The sequence below is a fragment of the Amblyraja radiata genome, chromosome 4 (genome assembly GCF_010909765.2).
Source record: "Amblyraja radiata isolate CabotCenter1 chromosome 4, sAmbRad1.1.pri, whole genome shotgun sequence".
NCBI classification, from domain to species: domain Eukaryota; kingdom Metazoa; phylum Chordata; class Chondrichthyes; order Rajiformes; family Rajidae; genus Amblyraja; species Amblyraja radiata.
The window spans coordinates 85,567,403-85,584,273 of record NC_045959.1 but is presented as its reverse complement, the minus strand read 5'-3'; the positions used below and the strand labels follow the sequence as shown (position 1 = coordinate 85,584,273).

Sequence of the window (16,871 nt, the reverse complement as noted above, 5' to 3'; positions counted from 1 at the left end):
CATGACATAGATTTAAACTTGCTGATGCTGTTAAATAACCAATAACAATAGTCACATCTCTCATCCGGATGGAACCTATAACAGAACATAAAATAAATTGAGAATACCTCTGGTCTGGCAATGGGTTATTATAACATGTTTGAAATATTGTTCGTTTGACCACACTACAGCCGTTATGATGTGGTCCAGCGGAACGTAATTAACCCTTGCTGCTGCTGTTATAGCAGCCCTGATGGAGCGAGATCCAGATCAGTATCTACTCCTGCATACCTCTACTCCGTTTTAACACCTGACAAGATCTGAGCAGATAGGTTCTTATAACGTCTTTTGTAACTAACAATCTTAGTTAGCTCAGAGTCTCAATGGCTCTTGGTGACGTTGACGTATTGTTGTATATGTGTGTCCCCACATAACGAGAAATCCCTGGGTATGTCTTGAGTTATTTTAAGACCTGACAACCCTGCTGCTCAAATTAATTATAGCATAAAATACTATGCATATATTTGCAGATGTAATCATCCTCTTCTGTCACAATAATGTAGCGAGTGACCTGTTGCGCTAACCAGCGTCAGGAGGATAACTACCTAATGAGGTCCGATCAAAGCTAAGAATGTAGCTGGACCCCCTGGTTCAAATAGTGTTACACAATGTCAATCTCCCATACTACATTGTACTTGTCCTGGTAAACCTGTGTAACAGATATCCTTTACTAACTTGATATCCGAGGTGAACCCAACAACTTAGACCTCGTTAGCTGCAGTTAGTCTGATGGAAAGCCCCTTAGCACAGTTAATGATCCTATAATTCAATATTGTCAAAGACCATTTAAATGAACTGCAATAACTCAGAATCTGTACCATTTTAAAATCTAACATGAGCATTAAACAAACGCTTCCCATCTCCTGAAGCAGCAAAATACCGCTTTTTGGTACCATTCCAGCACTGTGAATACATACAAAAATAGGCGTGACAACCCAAGCCGTAAGCAGTCTATTGAGAATCTGTAGAACATATATTATCATGCAACAGCTGATCTCTCAAGCCACAGGCTGGACCAGCAAATTACGTTTAAATAACCATATAATGTTGCATTATTATTATTCCCGACAAATCGGGAATCAAACTGCATAGGCCAATTCCACAGCTGGAACCTAAAGCGACTCTTGATGACTCTATTCCAAGACCCGACTCATAAAGCAAATTTGGAGGAAGACATAAAAGACCATTCCTCATGCTTGTAGCGAGAATGAATCTTTCGCCACTGTTATGCCACACATTTTGCAACCTTTAATTAGCATGAAACAATATATCTATATTCGGTGTTGCATTAAATCAGAATTTCATAAATACTGCGTGGTCCAACACCCATTCTGTGTTGTCATTGATCTGTACTTAATGATACTCCAGTGGCAAATTAGATTATGTACCTTTTACAGGATCTTTTCCCTGAATGCACCCTCGTGCTTATCATATGCCACATCTTAGTGTATCAACATGAAGTTGAGCATGCCCTTATGCATATTCACTCAATCACTCTTTTAACCCATAATGCACTTGGGGTCTATAGATAGTTGTTACCAATACTGAAGAGTTAATAACTCATTGCAAATCTCCTGCACCTCAACTAGAGATGACATTCGCGTTAAGCCATAGCATCGTTTTTGCAATATAATGACATATTTATTGATCAACTACTGGAGCAATGCTGAATACTGTTTGTCCATCATAATGGCTTTCTTAGCTTCAGCTGGCAATAGCAATTTGTATTATCAATGATCTTCATGACCCTTATTGTTTGTCATTAAGCATGCTGTCAGTTCTCCCAAATGCACAGCTGCATCACATCTATTACATTGTCAGTTAGTCTAATGAATAGGAACTCCTTTATAACCACAAGGCTGTTCCCGGTTTCTATTGATTGCAATCTATTGCCCAGGGCGGAGTCACATGGCAACTATTCATTTGATAACAACCTAATTTACTGGATAGGTGAAACCAATTCCTCAATTAGCTTGAAACTGAGTGGATTTTAGTCAAATACAGCATCAGAATATAAACCAGACAATACATCACAATTGTTTTTGAACTCTGAGTAGTCCATTGAATGATTTATTGTTATCATACTGTTTAACTTGCCTCATCATAACAATGCCTTCAAACATCTCTGATGATCATTGTACATGGAAAAACCAGTTTGATCACCCTTCTTTCTTAATGAACAGGCCACACCTGCCATCATTTCGAGTCTGCCCTGACAATAACTCTGGCCCGGTTCTGATAATTCTCACATGTCCCAAGACAACTCTTGCCATAATTCTGACCTTGCCTTGAAAGACAATTCCCCATATCTCCAAGCCTGTCTCGAAGGCAACCTGGCTAAAAATACTGGACCTGGCTCAACACTCTTCTGGCCAAATTCCAACCTTCTTGGAATACTAGTATTGTCCAGTTACCTGGTTAAAATGCCTCTGAGTAGATGACAATGTCTCAGTTATTTGTGTGTTGCCCAACCAATTGTAAATCTTACCAACTTGTTCGTGGTCACTTAGTTGTAGAGTAACTCTGGTCAGCTTAATGCTGCTACCAGCTTCAGTGAGCCGCTTCCTGCCGATGAAGCCGTGGGGTGCGTTTTCCCCCTAAACTATGTGCTTCGTCCTTCAGGTTTTGCCTGTGGTATATGTCTCACCTGAATAGAATATTCGGCGGGTGGCTCTAACTCCCCTGATAGCGGTGTTCACTGCATTGTTGTAATGGCAACCTTGCTGCCAGAATCGTACCTTTGACATGTGCCCTTCATTCCTTGTGGTATGCTCCACTCTATACCCTCAGCCTCGGCATCAGATTACACTGACCCGGCATGTTCTCCTCTTCCATAAGGGAGACATTAAGCAGCCCTACTACAAGGCGCTGCTGGCATGACCTCTCCAACAGGTCCACCCTTCAGGGTCAGAAAATGCCCCGGTAAGCTCACCTCCATGAGGGAGACCTCATTGCAGCCCTTCTCCAGGTGCTGCTGCCATACATTTAAACAGCCCTATACAAGGCGCTGCTGACACGGCTTAGAGCAATAAGTCGGCGCTGCCATATATTCGGCATCCCCATTATGCAGCTCTGTTACAAGGCGCTGCTGGCAAGGGCTCCCCATCTGCCCAACACTGCCATATCTCCTGATGTTAGGGTGTATCTATCTTGAGCCTCCTCTCAATAAGGCTCCATCCTTGCCAACTTCCACATTATTTATTTTTACCGGAAAGGAACCCTCCCGGCACCAGGACTGACCACTTGGGTCGATTTTCCCCATATCTTGGGGACCTCTGCGGTCTGGGCACCGCATAGCTGGTGGATTTCCCCTCCCCGGGAATCCCAGCACCCTTGTATATTACCGGAGGGAAAACCCCTACCGGCCCCAGGGCTGACCGTTCCGGTCCGTTTAACCCCTTTCCTAGGGACCCCTGCGGTCTGAAATCCGCATAATTACTGGATTCCCCTACCCGGGAACCCCAGCCTCTATATGTATATTGGGGAAAAAAACTCCCGACACCCGGCATATATATTTATATCCCTTCCTACTGGAGGTGACCTCCACGGGAACCCCAGGATTAACTTTCATATCGGAGGGAAAGCCCTCTATATTGTCGGAGGGGAAACCCCTTCCCGACTCCAGATCTACTCATATCGGGGGAAAGCCCTCACGGCCTACTGGAAATCCCCTTCCTCGGGACACCCCCGCATAAATTATATTGTCTGAGGGGAAACGCCCTGCCGGCACCCGGCCTGCTGGCGGTCCCCTCCACGGGAAACCCCAGCATAAATATTCATATTGTCGGAGGGGAACCCCCTCCCGACTCCCGCTCTACTAGCGGTCCCAGAATAAATAATTATATCAGAGGGAAAATGCCCTCTCGCACCCGGCCTACTGGAGGTCCCTTCCCTGGGAACCCCAGCGTTTCTGTGCCTATCGGAGGGAACCCCTCCCGGCACCCGGAGCGCCTGTAAGCCACTGACCACCCGTCAGTGACCCACTTCGTGAAACCCGACAAACCCAATTACCCGCGCTTGGCGGCAAGAACCGAGGTTTCCCCACAGCCCATAGCTGGTTCCCTCGTCGGGCCTCACGAACCCTCCGGCAGGAAACCTCTGGAACAAGAGGTTCCTGCAGGGAATAAAACAGGTAAGAAAAACCAGCTTACCTTGTCTTTAAACTTACCGGGCTGGGGAGCTGTTGCCCCAACCGGTCGTCCTGCACCAATGCGTCTGACGTAATGATGCACGTGCGGCTGAACGGGCCTTCTTCATGTAGTCACTCACGTGACTCCGAAGTAAAATGGATTTTTAAGTGTCTGTCTAATTCAGTGTTTGTACTTCTATCTTATTCCTGTATTGCCTTTTGAAATTTGGATTGTGTGAAATATTTAAAATTTTACTTTCCCATTATGCCCAGCCGGCTATTACTCAAAGTTACAATTTAAAAAGCTGCTCAGCCAGCTTGATGACCCTCCAGTTGCTGTACAGCATGGATCCTGTTGAACTGAAACCTAACTCTCTTTGAACTAAGTAGCAAGCAATGTCTCTCTATGCTAACAATTTTTTGCAAAACTCAGAATTAGTTTATTTTGTTGAAGTTCCCATTCTACCTGAGTGTAACATCTCTGTGATGCAGTGAGATTTTTGCATTAACAGAGTAGCTGGCTAATATTTGTCATTTTTAGAAATCCCGATGAGCAGCAAGTTCAGTTGAAGCATATGTTTTTGTAGTGCAGCTCTAATTTAAAAAAAAAACATTCTGTTCCCATGCGGCATTTTTTGGGAGATAAAAATAATATGCCAGCAACCCTGGAATTCATTTGGGAGACTATTTTCCTGTGGTAGATTCACAGCATTGCTTAGGAACAAAATGCAGATATTGTTTACTGTGGCTTCAATTAGAACAGATTTTAATTTGGTTTTTATTTGTGAATTTTCCATCATTCATTGCAAATAGAAGGTCCAAAACATTAATATTCAGGAACAAGTGGGAACGGGAATTTCATAGGATGTAATGTGACGCAAATTAGACAGGGAAAACCGTTTTCCCCGTGGACTACTATTTTCTTCCTACTTCCATCATTAAGTGCAGTGTCTTAAAAAAATACCTCAAGGCTAGTAATAGAATGGGTTGAAGATGGAGTTTATACTTAATGTTAATAAATCTTAGCACACAAAATGATTATTTTATTAGATGCTTGACCATCTTTTATTAGATCTCTAAACCGGATTCATGTTATGATGTATCTTGCAAGACCCATGTATTAAAATGTTACATATTTGGGAAAGATAAAAGCCTTGTATTTTATAGTACTTTTACCTTTTTAAGGATTGGCCATTTGATGATGGTGATCCACCTCCAAGCAAAATTGTGGATGATTGGCTAACTTTACTTAAAACAAAGTTTTCGGAACAACCTGGAAGCTGTGTAGCAGTCCATTGTGTTGCTGGCCTTGGGCGGTAGGTATACAAGCTTTTGCGGGCCATTGTCTAACATAGCACAGTTTTACTCGGAAGTAGTTGTACCTGATAGTGGCAGAAATAAATTGTGCTGTCTCATCAATGTATGAAAACTAACCCAGGGCAGACTATGGGAGAAGAAAATTAAACACTTAGTAGGTTCAAAAAGGGGAGAAGCGTTGGCAGAAGCAATAAACCTGGCAGAGTATATAATGAGGAGAATTACAAAAAATTGTATGAAAAATAATCAGGGAGAACTAAATATCAAATATTCCTAATTAGAAGTATGAGATTTGGTAAATGGCACATAGGATATCAAAATAATTTGGGAAAGTATTAGTTGGCAAAATGGACGATGTGCAATGAATGTGTAAATGCTTTACTCTCTAATTAACTGCCTGACATAATCATTAAGAACATACAGTAAACCCTTGTTATAATGTGTGGGGGGGGGGGGGGACAGGTCATGCAACATCTCTGGAGAAAATGGATGGGTGAAGTCGGGACCCTTCTTCAAACTGATTCAGTCTCCTGAGTTTGCTCCTTTATGTTGTTTCATCTTAAAACTAGGCGCTGATGCTGCTGGTCTTTACCAGCTACACCCACTGCTGCATGGTCCAGTTTAAGTGGCTGTTATTGCGGCTCGTGTTGTAGCCCTTGTTTGGCAGCTTTTTCCTCAGGTCACCACCACCGGCAGGACACACTCAGTCACCGTGGGGCTCCCTCTCCTCTTACCATCCCCCTCTTATTTGTATCAGACATCGTTTTGTCTGCTCCCCGCTTCCAAGGTGGAGTATGTTAGTGACTCCGAGGGAGAATAGGGGAGAGGCTGAGTGGATGGAGTGACCAGAGAAGGAGGGTGGGGGGAGTGCTGTGTGCACGGAACAACGGTAGGAGGAGGAGGTGAGTGGGGATGGCTGACTAGGCGGAGTGACGGGGTGAGCACGAGTGTACAAAGAGATGGCCAATAGAAAAAAGCTGCTCCTTGAGAGGGCAGGGAGCCCCACACTAACTGAGCGCATCATGCCGGTGGCAACGGCCTGAATAAAGAATTATACCCAGGGGCCACAATGTGAACCGCATCAACCGGACCGTGCAGTGAGTGAGGAAGGGCTCACTGTAAATCGGGGTGGGGGGGGGGGGGTCGGAAGCCGAGGCTGGTTAGGCAGGCTGGGAGTGGGACGGCAGGTCTGTCTACTATAACTAATCCGTTATAAAGGGGTCCATTAAAACAAATGTTTGTTGTATTTAATGTAAAGGTGCTGGTAGGAGATTTGATCTAGAAGTGTTGGTTGAAGATATGGGGATGCATGTCGGGTATGAAGATATTTGGCATCGCCATCAGTGAAAGAATGAGAAATTAGAATGTTTTTTCCTGGGAGGGTTGTTTAGATGGCTGGTTGTGGCTTTCATATTTTAAAGTTGTGTTTTAGACAATAAAATGTTGAGAGATGGGCACTACTTGGTGCTATAATCTACTTATGCAGATTTTCAATAATGCAGGGCTCCTGTACTGGTAGCAGTTGCTCTTATCGAATGTGGAATGAAGTATGAAGATGCCATTCAATTCATCAGAGAGTAAGTACTACTTATTCCCTGAACTGGAGGTTGTTTAATGTTGTACCATTATTTAAGAATGGTAGCAAGGACAAGCCAGGGAACTATAGGCCCGCTGAGCTTCACATCAGTGGTGGGAAAGGTATTGGAGGGTATTCTGAGGGACAGACTCTACAACATTTAGATAGGAGATTAGAAATAGTCAGCATAGTTTTGTGCATGGGAAATCATGAGTCTTGATTCTGAGGGTTTTTATTAAGAGGTCACCAAGAGGATTGATGAGGGCAGGGCAGTGGACATTGTCTATTTGAATTTTAGCAAAGCCTGTGACAAGGTCCCATATAGTAGGTTAATTTGAAAGAATCGATCACCTGGAATACTAGATGAGCTGTATTTAAAATTGGCTTGGAAGAGTTAAATGATAATTTTGTGGGCCCATTTTTCTGATTCGAGGCTTGTGGGCAGTGATGTTTCAAACTGTCAACACTGGGGCCACTGTTTGTTATCTACATTAAAGATCTCTGAGTACAGATTCATGGCTCCCTGAAAATGACCATTCGGTTGGACAAGGTACACTTTTCTTCATTGAGAGCATATTAAGTACAAATGTTCCTATAATGCAGCTGCACTACTCGTTGGTAAGACCACACTTCGAGTACTGTGTGCAGTTCTAGTCGTTGACCACAGGAAGGATGACCATTAAGTTGGAAAGGGTGCAGAATAGATTTGCCAGGATGTTATCTGGACTTGCGGGCTTGAGGTCTAGAGAGCTGGACAGGCTGAGACTTCTTCTTTGCAGCGTGGGAGGCGGGGAAGACCTTATTGAGGTATACAAAATCATGAGGCGCATGAACAAACACTCAGTCTTTTTCCCAGGGATTCTAACACTAGAGTGCATAGGCTTAAGGTGAAAGGAGTCAGCCAGGTCCATCACGGGCACAGCACTCACCTCTATCGAAAGCATCTAAATGAGAGACTGCCTCAAGAAGACGGAATCTACCATCAATGTTCCCCACCATCCATGCCATGCCCTCTTTTCGCTGCTAACGTTGGCTATTGAAAGAGATGTCTGATATAGAAGCCTGAAGTCCCGCACCACCATTTCAGGAACAGCTGCTTGCGTACAACTCTGTTTCTTGAACTAACCCTAACCCTACTACGACAATCAAACACAACAATCCACCGCTTACTATAATAATAATAATAATAAATTTTATTTATGGGCGCCTTTCAAGAGTCTCAAGGACACCTTACAAAATTTAGCAAATAGAGTAAAAACATGTAAGCGGAATGAAATAAATAGTAAAGACATCACCAGTACACAAATTAAAGACAGAATTCAATCCAAAGACAAAAATCAAAAACACAATATGAAGAGAGAGCAGCGGCAGCTAAAGCGCGCCAGCGTATACTCTCCCTTCCGGAAGCCATCTTGGACACAGAATAAAATGGACATAGAATACTACTATGGACTTAGGGGAAAAAACATGCATTTTCACTAATGTATTCTCCAATTTTATGTCATTTATGTTTAATTTGTCTTTGTGTGTTTAAGTCTGTCTGATGCTGCCGCAAGCAGGCTTTTCATTGTACCTGTACCTCATTGTACACCAGAAGAAGCTATAGAAGCAAATACAATTATGACTTAAAGACATTTGGACAGTAATATGGATACATAAGGGCTTAGAGGGATTTGGGTAAACATGTGGGCAATGGGCCTTGTGGGCCTTGTCCAGAATGTAAACTTGGTCAGCATGGACAAGTTGGGCTGAAGGGACTGTTTCCATGTTGTATAGCTCCATGAATCTGACTCTAACTACTTTTGGACAGCATTTGATTTGATCACAACTTCAGAAGGGACCTTCACCTGGTTCCTTTTGAAAACAAAACTCTGGATAATATGCAAATTGTATTGTACTTGGTGTTACTGCTGGAATACTGCGTGGAGATCTGGTCACCACATTTGTGGAAAAATGTATTAATATAGAGTGGATGCAGAAGAGATTTGTCAAGATGTTACCAGGCATCAAGGTGCATCATTTTCCACATGCAGTACTGACATGACAACGGTGAAGAAGTAGGACTGATTAGCTGTGAGACTCCTCAGCTTTGATATCAGAACCCATGAGGTTTCATGGCATTGTCAGACATGGGCAAGAAAATCTGATTATCACCTACTTTCGTCAGTTGCTGAATCAATGTTAAAGCAGTTAGAAAAAGCATGCAAACAAATGTACTCTGGTTGAGGAACCTCTATAACCATTACCAAATGTCTTGGTGACGCCACCACTGACCAAGCAAATTCTGAACAATGTTAAACTATTGGCCTGATATCAGCAGATAATCAGTGAACCAACATGAAGAATGCATAAATTTGTATTTGCCAATTGATCTATTTCAGATGCATCTGCCCATAACAGTTTTATTATTATGACTGGCCACCATATGGTCATTGTTGAGTCAAGTTGTATATTAACCCTCCATTATTTTGCCTGACCCTGTCATTGTGCTAATTTAAACTCACAGAAATTAAAGAGACACTGTGGAGCATCAGCGGCAGCAGAGAAGTACACCTACAAAATCTGTAATCACATGACCTGATATATTAATCACTGTATCATGATGATGAAAGTAGTGTGTAAATACTAATTCAATGAGGACACTAAAAGGAGATGTATCAGGTGAAATTAAAATTAAATGTTGACATTTCTAAGCTATAAATAGGCTATCTATTTCATGCTGCCTAGCATGAAGAACAAAATAATTCCACAAACAACAGATTGAACCAGTGCTCTACACTTGTGTTGCGCTGTTATGAATAGGGAAGGACTATGAACTGGAGGAAGAGAAGGAGGCTCCAAAAGCAACCTCATCCATCCAAGAGGATGGCAGGGCCCAGAATCTGAGTACTGAACACTAGGTTGAAGAATATTAAATCGTGAAATACCTGAAAACTCGCATGAATGGTAGATTAGATGCCACCTCATGATATCTGAATAAAATTTAAGTCAATGGACATAAAGGTTACAATTCAAAAATGAAGATGTGCTTGCTGGAGTACAAAAGATAATCCCCGATCATTGCTGCAGAGTTCCTCAAGTCAATATCACAGTTCCTGTCATCTTAAGCCACTTCATAAGTGATCGACAAATACCAGATCAGAAGGTTTGTGATGATTATGCAGTGCTAGAGTTAGGAATTCCCCATTTGCAATTCCCCAGGAAATGAAGCAATCGATGGAAGCGGAGCAAAATCCAAGAAAACATTCAGGGAGAGTTGATGTATCCCCCTTGACATTTATGATGGCTACGATGATAACTTGATAATAGTTATGATGGTTATGGATCTTCCACCTTCAACCATTTTGACTAGAAATTCAACTGGAGAAATCGCATAAATGCAGGAGTTTCTAGAGTAGGTGAGAGACTGTGGCAAATGAATCCTGCAGTTGAGGCATACACCTTAAATCACATATTAATAAGTCTATGAGCAGTCAAGGTTTTGTAGTTGGTTGAATTTGGAACATAAGGGGCTTGTACAAACTATTTAAAAAGTGAATATTTCATCAGCTTTTTGGATGTCTTTTCATCTTTTTTCTGTCCTTTATTTACTAAATAGGAAACGCAGAGGTGCCATCAACAGCAAACAACTCTTGTACTTGGAAAAATATCGGCCAAAGATGAAACTTCGTTTCAAGGACCCTAATAATCACAAGAATTCTTGTGCCATCGTATAAACTTGAACACTTTCAGCTAACAGTGGTTTACAGTGATTTTTATATATTAAAAAAAATAAAATGCCATTGGGTTTCCTGTCTTAAAATCCAATCAAATATTTTTTCCTCCATTAGTAACTTGAATATTTATTTATACAAAAATTATCAATTAAAAGGAAGTACATTAGTTTATGAAGGCATGGTGATTCTGGTTTAAAGTTATAAGCAAGTTTACCATTTGAGATAATTGTGCCATCTGCTATTTTATATCTACCCTTTCCTAAACAAAAATATCCTCGTTGTTTAATCTTTGGCTTCTTCTCAAATGGAAAATTTGTGTGATGACCTAAAAAAAGTATGGGTCGAGGAAAGCAATTGTAAATATATTGCAAATTGACTTCAATACGATTGATCATCTGGTTGATTGGTACAGTTGTGGTTATATATTGTTAAGTGGCCTGATGAATTGAGTTGATGATTCTCATAAAGTGCACCCTTAAGTTTATTGGGCCAAATGTAGTTGAATATTTGGCATTAATGAGCCACCTTGTGTACCTTTTGACAGTTTCACTCCTAGGATCTCACACTTTGTGAACAATACTCAAGTACTAGAATTACTAATCTATACACTTCTGGTTCCAGCACCAAATTGGTATTCGAACCACTTTGTTGATATTTGGTTATTTGCAAACAGATCATTTCCTGTCTCGCATTAAAAGTTGCCACTAATTGTGTACTAATCCTGGATTTAACCAAACTATTTACCCAATTACTTAACCAAGTCTAATGCTTACCCTAGTAGGGGGTAGATGTTGGAAAGCGGAAGTGAAACAAGAGTGTTTGATGATGATTGTTGAGACTGAAAGATTTTTTTTTCAATAGTTGTATCTGTTTGCTAGGACAGTGTGAGATGAAGTCTCTTACACATCATAAAGCAAAATGCTGGAACGACCCAAATATTGAAAGATCATTGACTGAAACATGAATTCATTTTCGTTCTATACAGATGCTATCAGACCTACTGAATATTTCCAGTTACTTTCATTTTTGTTTGAGATTTCTAAAAATTTGCAGGTTTCTTTTTGCTTTCATCTTATTAGCAGGTCTTGAATCCCCAACATTTGACTATAGGTTGAGTTAACTGAGGGATTTTAAAACTAAGGATATGCTTATTGACATAATAAATGTTGTAGTTGAATGGGAATATCTATGGGTGCATTCATACTATATTGGTAATGACAATGAAAACTAGTTTTGTAGTTTTAATTCAGCCCATGTTAAAATCAGGGTGTGAGAACTATCACAGTGGAGTCAATAGTACAAGTTGAGAAAGTTAATTTAAAACTGTGCCACCTCTCTGTGAGCGGTGCATTATTGCCATTCGCAATATGGCTACTATATTAGCTGTTTGGATTTTCAGGAGAAAGTGATATGATCTAGACAATTTTTACTTCTTTTTCCAACCTATTTGCACATTTGCTCAAAGTCCATTCAATATAATTAATGGAAACAATAACCAAATACAAAATCCAGCAGATTTGCTGACTTTTCTCTAGGTTATGATTGCATCCTTGGACTGCAGTTAGTGTGGAGGACTTGTAATCAAACCTCATAATTATGGGACATGAGAGAATGCCGATACTGCAATGTTTCACCGCTGAGTTCCTGCGGTAGTTTATTGTGCTTCAAAATGATGGGGCTTGAAAATTCATATATAAACCGCTCCCCTTTCAGCCACTAGTCTTCTAAGCTCTCAAATCAATATTTGTTACACTTGGACTTGGAGACTGAACTCTCTAAATCTTGTAGTTTCATGTGACATTTTAGACATAATGTGAAGCAAATTGTGGTAATATGATTGCATAACAAATTGGAGCATCAATGCCCAGCATGCAATGATGGGATAGTCTGAAGAAGGGTCTTGATCCAAAACGTCCCCCATTCCTTCTCTCCAGAGATGCTGCCTGTCCCGCTGAGTTACTCCAGCATTTTGTGTCTTCCCTCGATGGGATAATGAATTCAGGTTCAACCCTGTGCATTGCTGAGATCTGATTAATGCGTATTTTTTTTCACTCTGCCCACAAACATTTAATGAGCAATAGGAAGGAGTGTATATTAGAAACACACAAACACTCATTCTAATCGCCTTGCATAAATCTGTGTTGATTTAGTTACACTGAGTTCACTAACATTTCCATTTGGCCAAATTTCGAACAGAATCTAATAAGTCTTGAGACTTGATAATTTATGCCTGCATTATTATTGTATTGGCAATACAATAATGGTATCAGAAAAAGTAAAAAGCAGAACAGCTTGTTTGCACAGCATACACAGCTATAGTACAATGATTTAAAACAAAAATTCTACTTATACTCAATATTGAGCATATTTAACAAAAGCAAACAACTAAAAAATTCCTGTGATTTCATTAAATGTGGAGCGGCATGGTGGCAAAGTGGTAGAGTTGCTGCCCCACAGCGCCAGAGACCTGGGTTCGATCCTGAATACTGGTCCTGTCTGTACCGAGTTTGTACGTTCTCCCTGTGACCGCGTGGGTTTTCCCCGGGTGCTCCGGTTTCCTCCCACACTCCAAGGACGTATAGGTTTGTAGGTTAATTGGCTTTGGCAGGGTTGTAAATTATCCCTAGTGTGTAGGATAGTGTTAGTGTATGGGGATTGCTGGTCGGCGCGGACTCGGTGAGCCGAAGGTTCTGTTTCCGTGATGTATCTCTAAAATAAACTAAATTTACCCATTACTGGTTCTATTTATCCCACCCAAATTCAATCCACTCCTGGTATTTCAGTCCTTCAAAACATCTCTGTTCTTTTTTGTTTACAGGCAGGTACTATTTTCATAAACTGTAGACATTTTATTGAAATCTATATTGAGGGATATTGTAATACATCGATGTTCAAATTAGTTTATGAATCAAAAGTTAAGGTTTCTATCATGTGACTAACCGTCACATTTACCCTTTAAAATACATGAAAAGCATGTAATTCACCTCAATAGCTAATATATTCAGTAATGTCCTGCTCATTTTTATTAATTATTGATGTATGCAAATTCAGAGATGTAGGTGGAAGTAAAACCATGTTTAAATCTTAAGCGTTAGTGATTAAAGAGTGCACAACATTTTTCATACACATTTTTGTATGGTATGTGTACGGTTTCTTTATGCATTCCTGTACCTTATTGTCATCAGTGACAGATGTGGCAGGTTTCTGTATATATAACCTAATGATTTAAACCTCATGTTCCCCAAAGGAAACTATGGCAATGCATAAATATATTTCCCCTTTTTTTTTTACATGGTGTGTTAACAGTGCTGATAATTGGTAGTTTCTTCCCACAAGGGGGAAAAATTTGAGCCCTTCTATCTAGGTTTATATCTAAGATAGCCTAATTGAGTCCTGCAGCAAAAAAGCCTTGATTCAAACTGGGGAGAGTTGCACATCTGGATTTTGCGAGAGATTTTTTGATTAGATGTTTTAAATACGGGAATGTCGGCTATAATTCATTAATAGCTCACTTATCTCCAGGTGAGGGTGATGTTTGAGGCTATTTTTAGAGTTTAGTATATTACTTCAATTGATGCAGGAAATGCTTTCTTTAGACTGTTGTCCTTTTTTTTTTTTTAAGGTACTAGTTTCTCATCAGCTCTAAAAAGATAAAGAAGAACACAAGGGGGTTTGGAGTTCCAGTCTTTAATACTTAAATTATAGTTTGGTCATTCACCATGGAGCCAATTTATGGAAGTCTGCTTCACCAAAAGCGTTATGCATAATTTCCTTTGTCACCAGTTTCTTTTGAGAACGCAAATAGCAAGTGGAGCCAGAAAACAAAACTTGACTTGACCTTTTTATGGCTAACAAATTGAAAATCATTCCATCATTTATCTTCATAAAACGTAATTATCTTTTTAACATGGCGTTAGTTACACAATCCTAAACTTGCAGGCCACTACCTCACTTCTAAATGGGGCAGAGTAAGCCAAGAGAAAACAGCATCAACTCATGCAAGCACATTCAAACACCCCATTAATTAACATCTGTCATGATGGTCACTGATCATGGTCTTTGGAGCTCAAACTAAATGTCAGCACTTAACCATTTAGCGAATGGTCTGAAAAAAAATCTTTGCTTTGAGCTCAAAAACCAAGTATTGTGATTAAAATGTATTTCTTCCACCCCACCATGATGCTTGAACATTGTATCAATGGACACATCAACTAATTTATAACCGAGCCTTAAACTGTCAATTAGTATTGTCCAGTCACACACAATGTCAGAAAGCATTATCTGCATCAATGTTTCCTTATAAGATTCAGAGATTATGGATTTTGAAATTTAACATGCAATATGGAAATCTGGTTACTTTATCGTGCTCAATTTGCTTAATGTTTTACTTGGAAAATGTAATATCTAACCATAACTTGTCATTAAAACTGCTTTTTATGTAATGTGGTTTTCATCCTAATATTGAACAAGCAGTGAGCTTAATTAATTGACAGACATATGTGGCATTATTCACATTTGTAGGTTTTGCATATAAACAGACACCCATGTTTACTGAATGTACATTGCATCTGAGAGAACATCCCTCAGTTGTACGTAATTGTAAACCACGAAGCCATGAACAGATAGCAGCCATCATATTGGTGAGTAGTCCTGCCCTGTGCTAGCAATGTGCTAAATTTGCTTTTATTTTTGTGCCCAAAGTTTCAGATGATAAATCTGAGTTCAGTGGCCTTCACTTTATCAAAATAGCATATGAAGTGCGTGCGCACACATACACACACATTTAAAATGTGTGAACAGACACCAATAATGTAGCACATTTTTATAGCATCTGCACTAAAAGCCTGCAGGTAAAATATTTCAACGGACAAAATTGTATAACCTACCACTTTAAACCCAGATGCAAGTCTTTATTATTGAATAGCGTAAGTGCCAGTGTTTTCTGTGGGTGGGGAACTGAGTGAAAGCTGGGTCATTATTATGTTACAATAATGGTTTTGGGCTGATTAGACTAAATCATATTCGTCCAGCTGTTGTTTTAAAGGACTGACCTGTTTCAACATTTCCATTTGTAAAATAGAGAATAGAAGTACTATTCACAACAGTCTTCTGGAATTATTTGAATGGAGCAATTTTACATTGATTATTATTTGTGAATATTAACGTATTATAGATAAGATGTTTTTCCTCCTAAAGTAAATGGAACCACATGGCAAAAGAGAAGGTGATTAAAGATGTTTCTCTTACCAATAAAAATGTTCTGAAGTGGATTATAATGACATGTTATTGTGTTGTTGACTTCAATAATTAAAGTATCCAATTTTAATGTATTCCTGAGTAAAAGCTACACATACTATGCTGTTAATTTTCTCCCAAGATCCTGTAGGCTACACTGCAAAGATAAAACTGTGATCGAGAAAGAAACGTCCCCTGGAAATGACAAACTTTTTTTTGAAAAAAAGAAAAGCAGGAAATCTACACCAAAGGACTTGTCCAAATTAACAATGAATCTGAATGTGTCTGCTATACTTAGATGGAGCTATTGTGACTGAAATAATTACATTTACCCCTTTGATTCGGTTTTTGTAGACTGTAAAGTATTGTTTTATGTCAGACTGCTAATTTTTTAGTGAACAATTTTTGGTGTTCAAAACAATTGTGATTACAATTTGATGAATTTGCCTCAAGCAAGGTAAATAAAAAAGGGCTTTCATTTTCACCAAATGTGTTGTTTTTAATTTTGTAACGGCAATCACTAAACTTTTCAATGTCCAACTTTTAATTACCATTACTACTCGGGGATGTGGTGGAGATATAGTTTACACACTAACATATAGCAAAAACGAATCTTCCAGCGTTGTTTCTTGATTAATTGGTCTTTTATTGAAGTAATACAAAACAAAGAAATAATTCATAACTTTTTGTTCTTACTGTTTCTTCCATGTGGCGTCTCGTGAACATGAACTTGATCGTGGTAAAACCTTTTGTCCTCACGATCCCTCGAGGCAAACTAAAAACCCAATCTCTGAGTCTGCGCTAGCCTCCTAAAAATGTAGACACGCCCATCAACATATATAATCCCATCCGCAAGCTA

General features: G+C 39.9%; 1 protein-coding gene across 4 annotated transcripts in view; it reads left to right on the top strand.

The window, feature by feature from the left end:
• Nucleotides 1-16,496, top strand: part of ptp4a3 (protein tyrosine phosphatase 4A3) — a 96,459-nt gene extending 79,963 nt beyond the window's left edge. For 2 of the 4 annotated variants that reach the window (XM_033019934.1, XM_033019935.1), the window contains exons 4-6: nucleotides 5,354-5,484; nucleotides 6,988-7,062; nucleotides 10,660-11,041. In XM_033019934.1, coding sequence (XP_032875825.1) covers nucleotides 5,354-5,484; nucleotides 6,988-7,062; nucleotides 10,660-10,777 — 324 coding nt within the window. In that variant the 3' untranslated portion in view covers nucleotides 10,778-11,041. Of the gene's footprint in view, nucleotides 1-5,353; nucleotides 5,485-6,987; nucleotides 7,063-10,659 lie in introns of all 4 variants that reach the window. The other 2 variants (XM_033019933.1, XM_033019936.1) reach the window with 2 other exon arrangements.
• The last annotated feature ends 375 nt before the right edge of the window (nucleotides 16,497-16,871 follow it).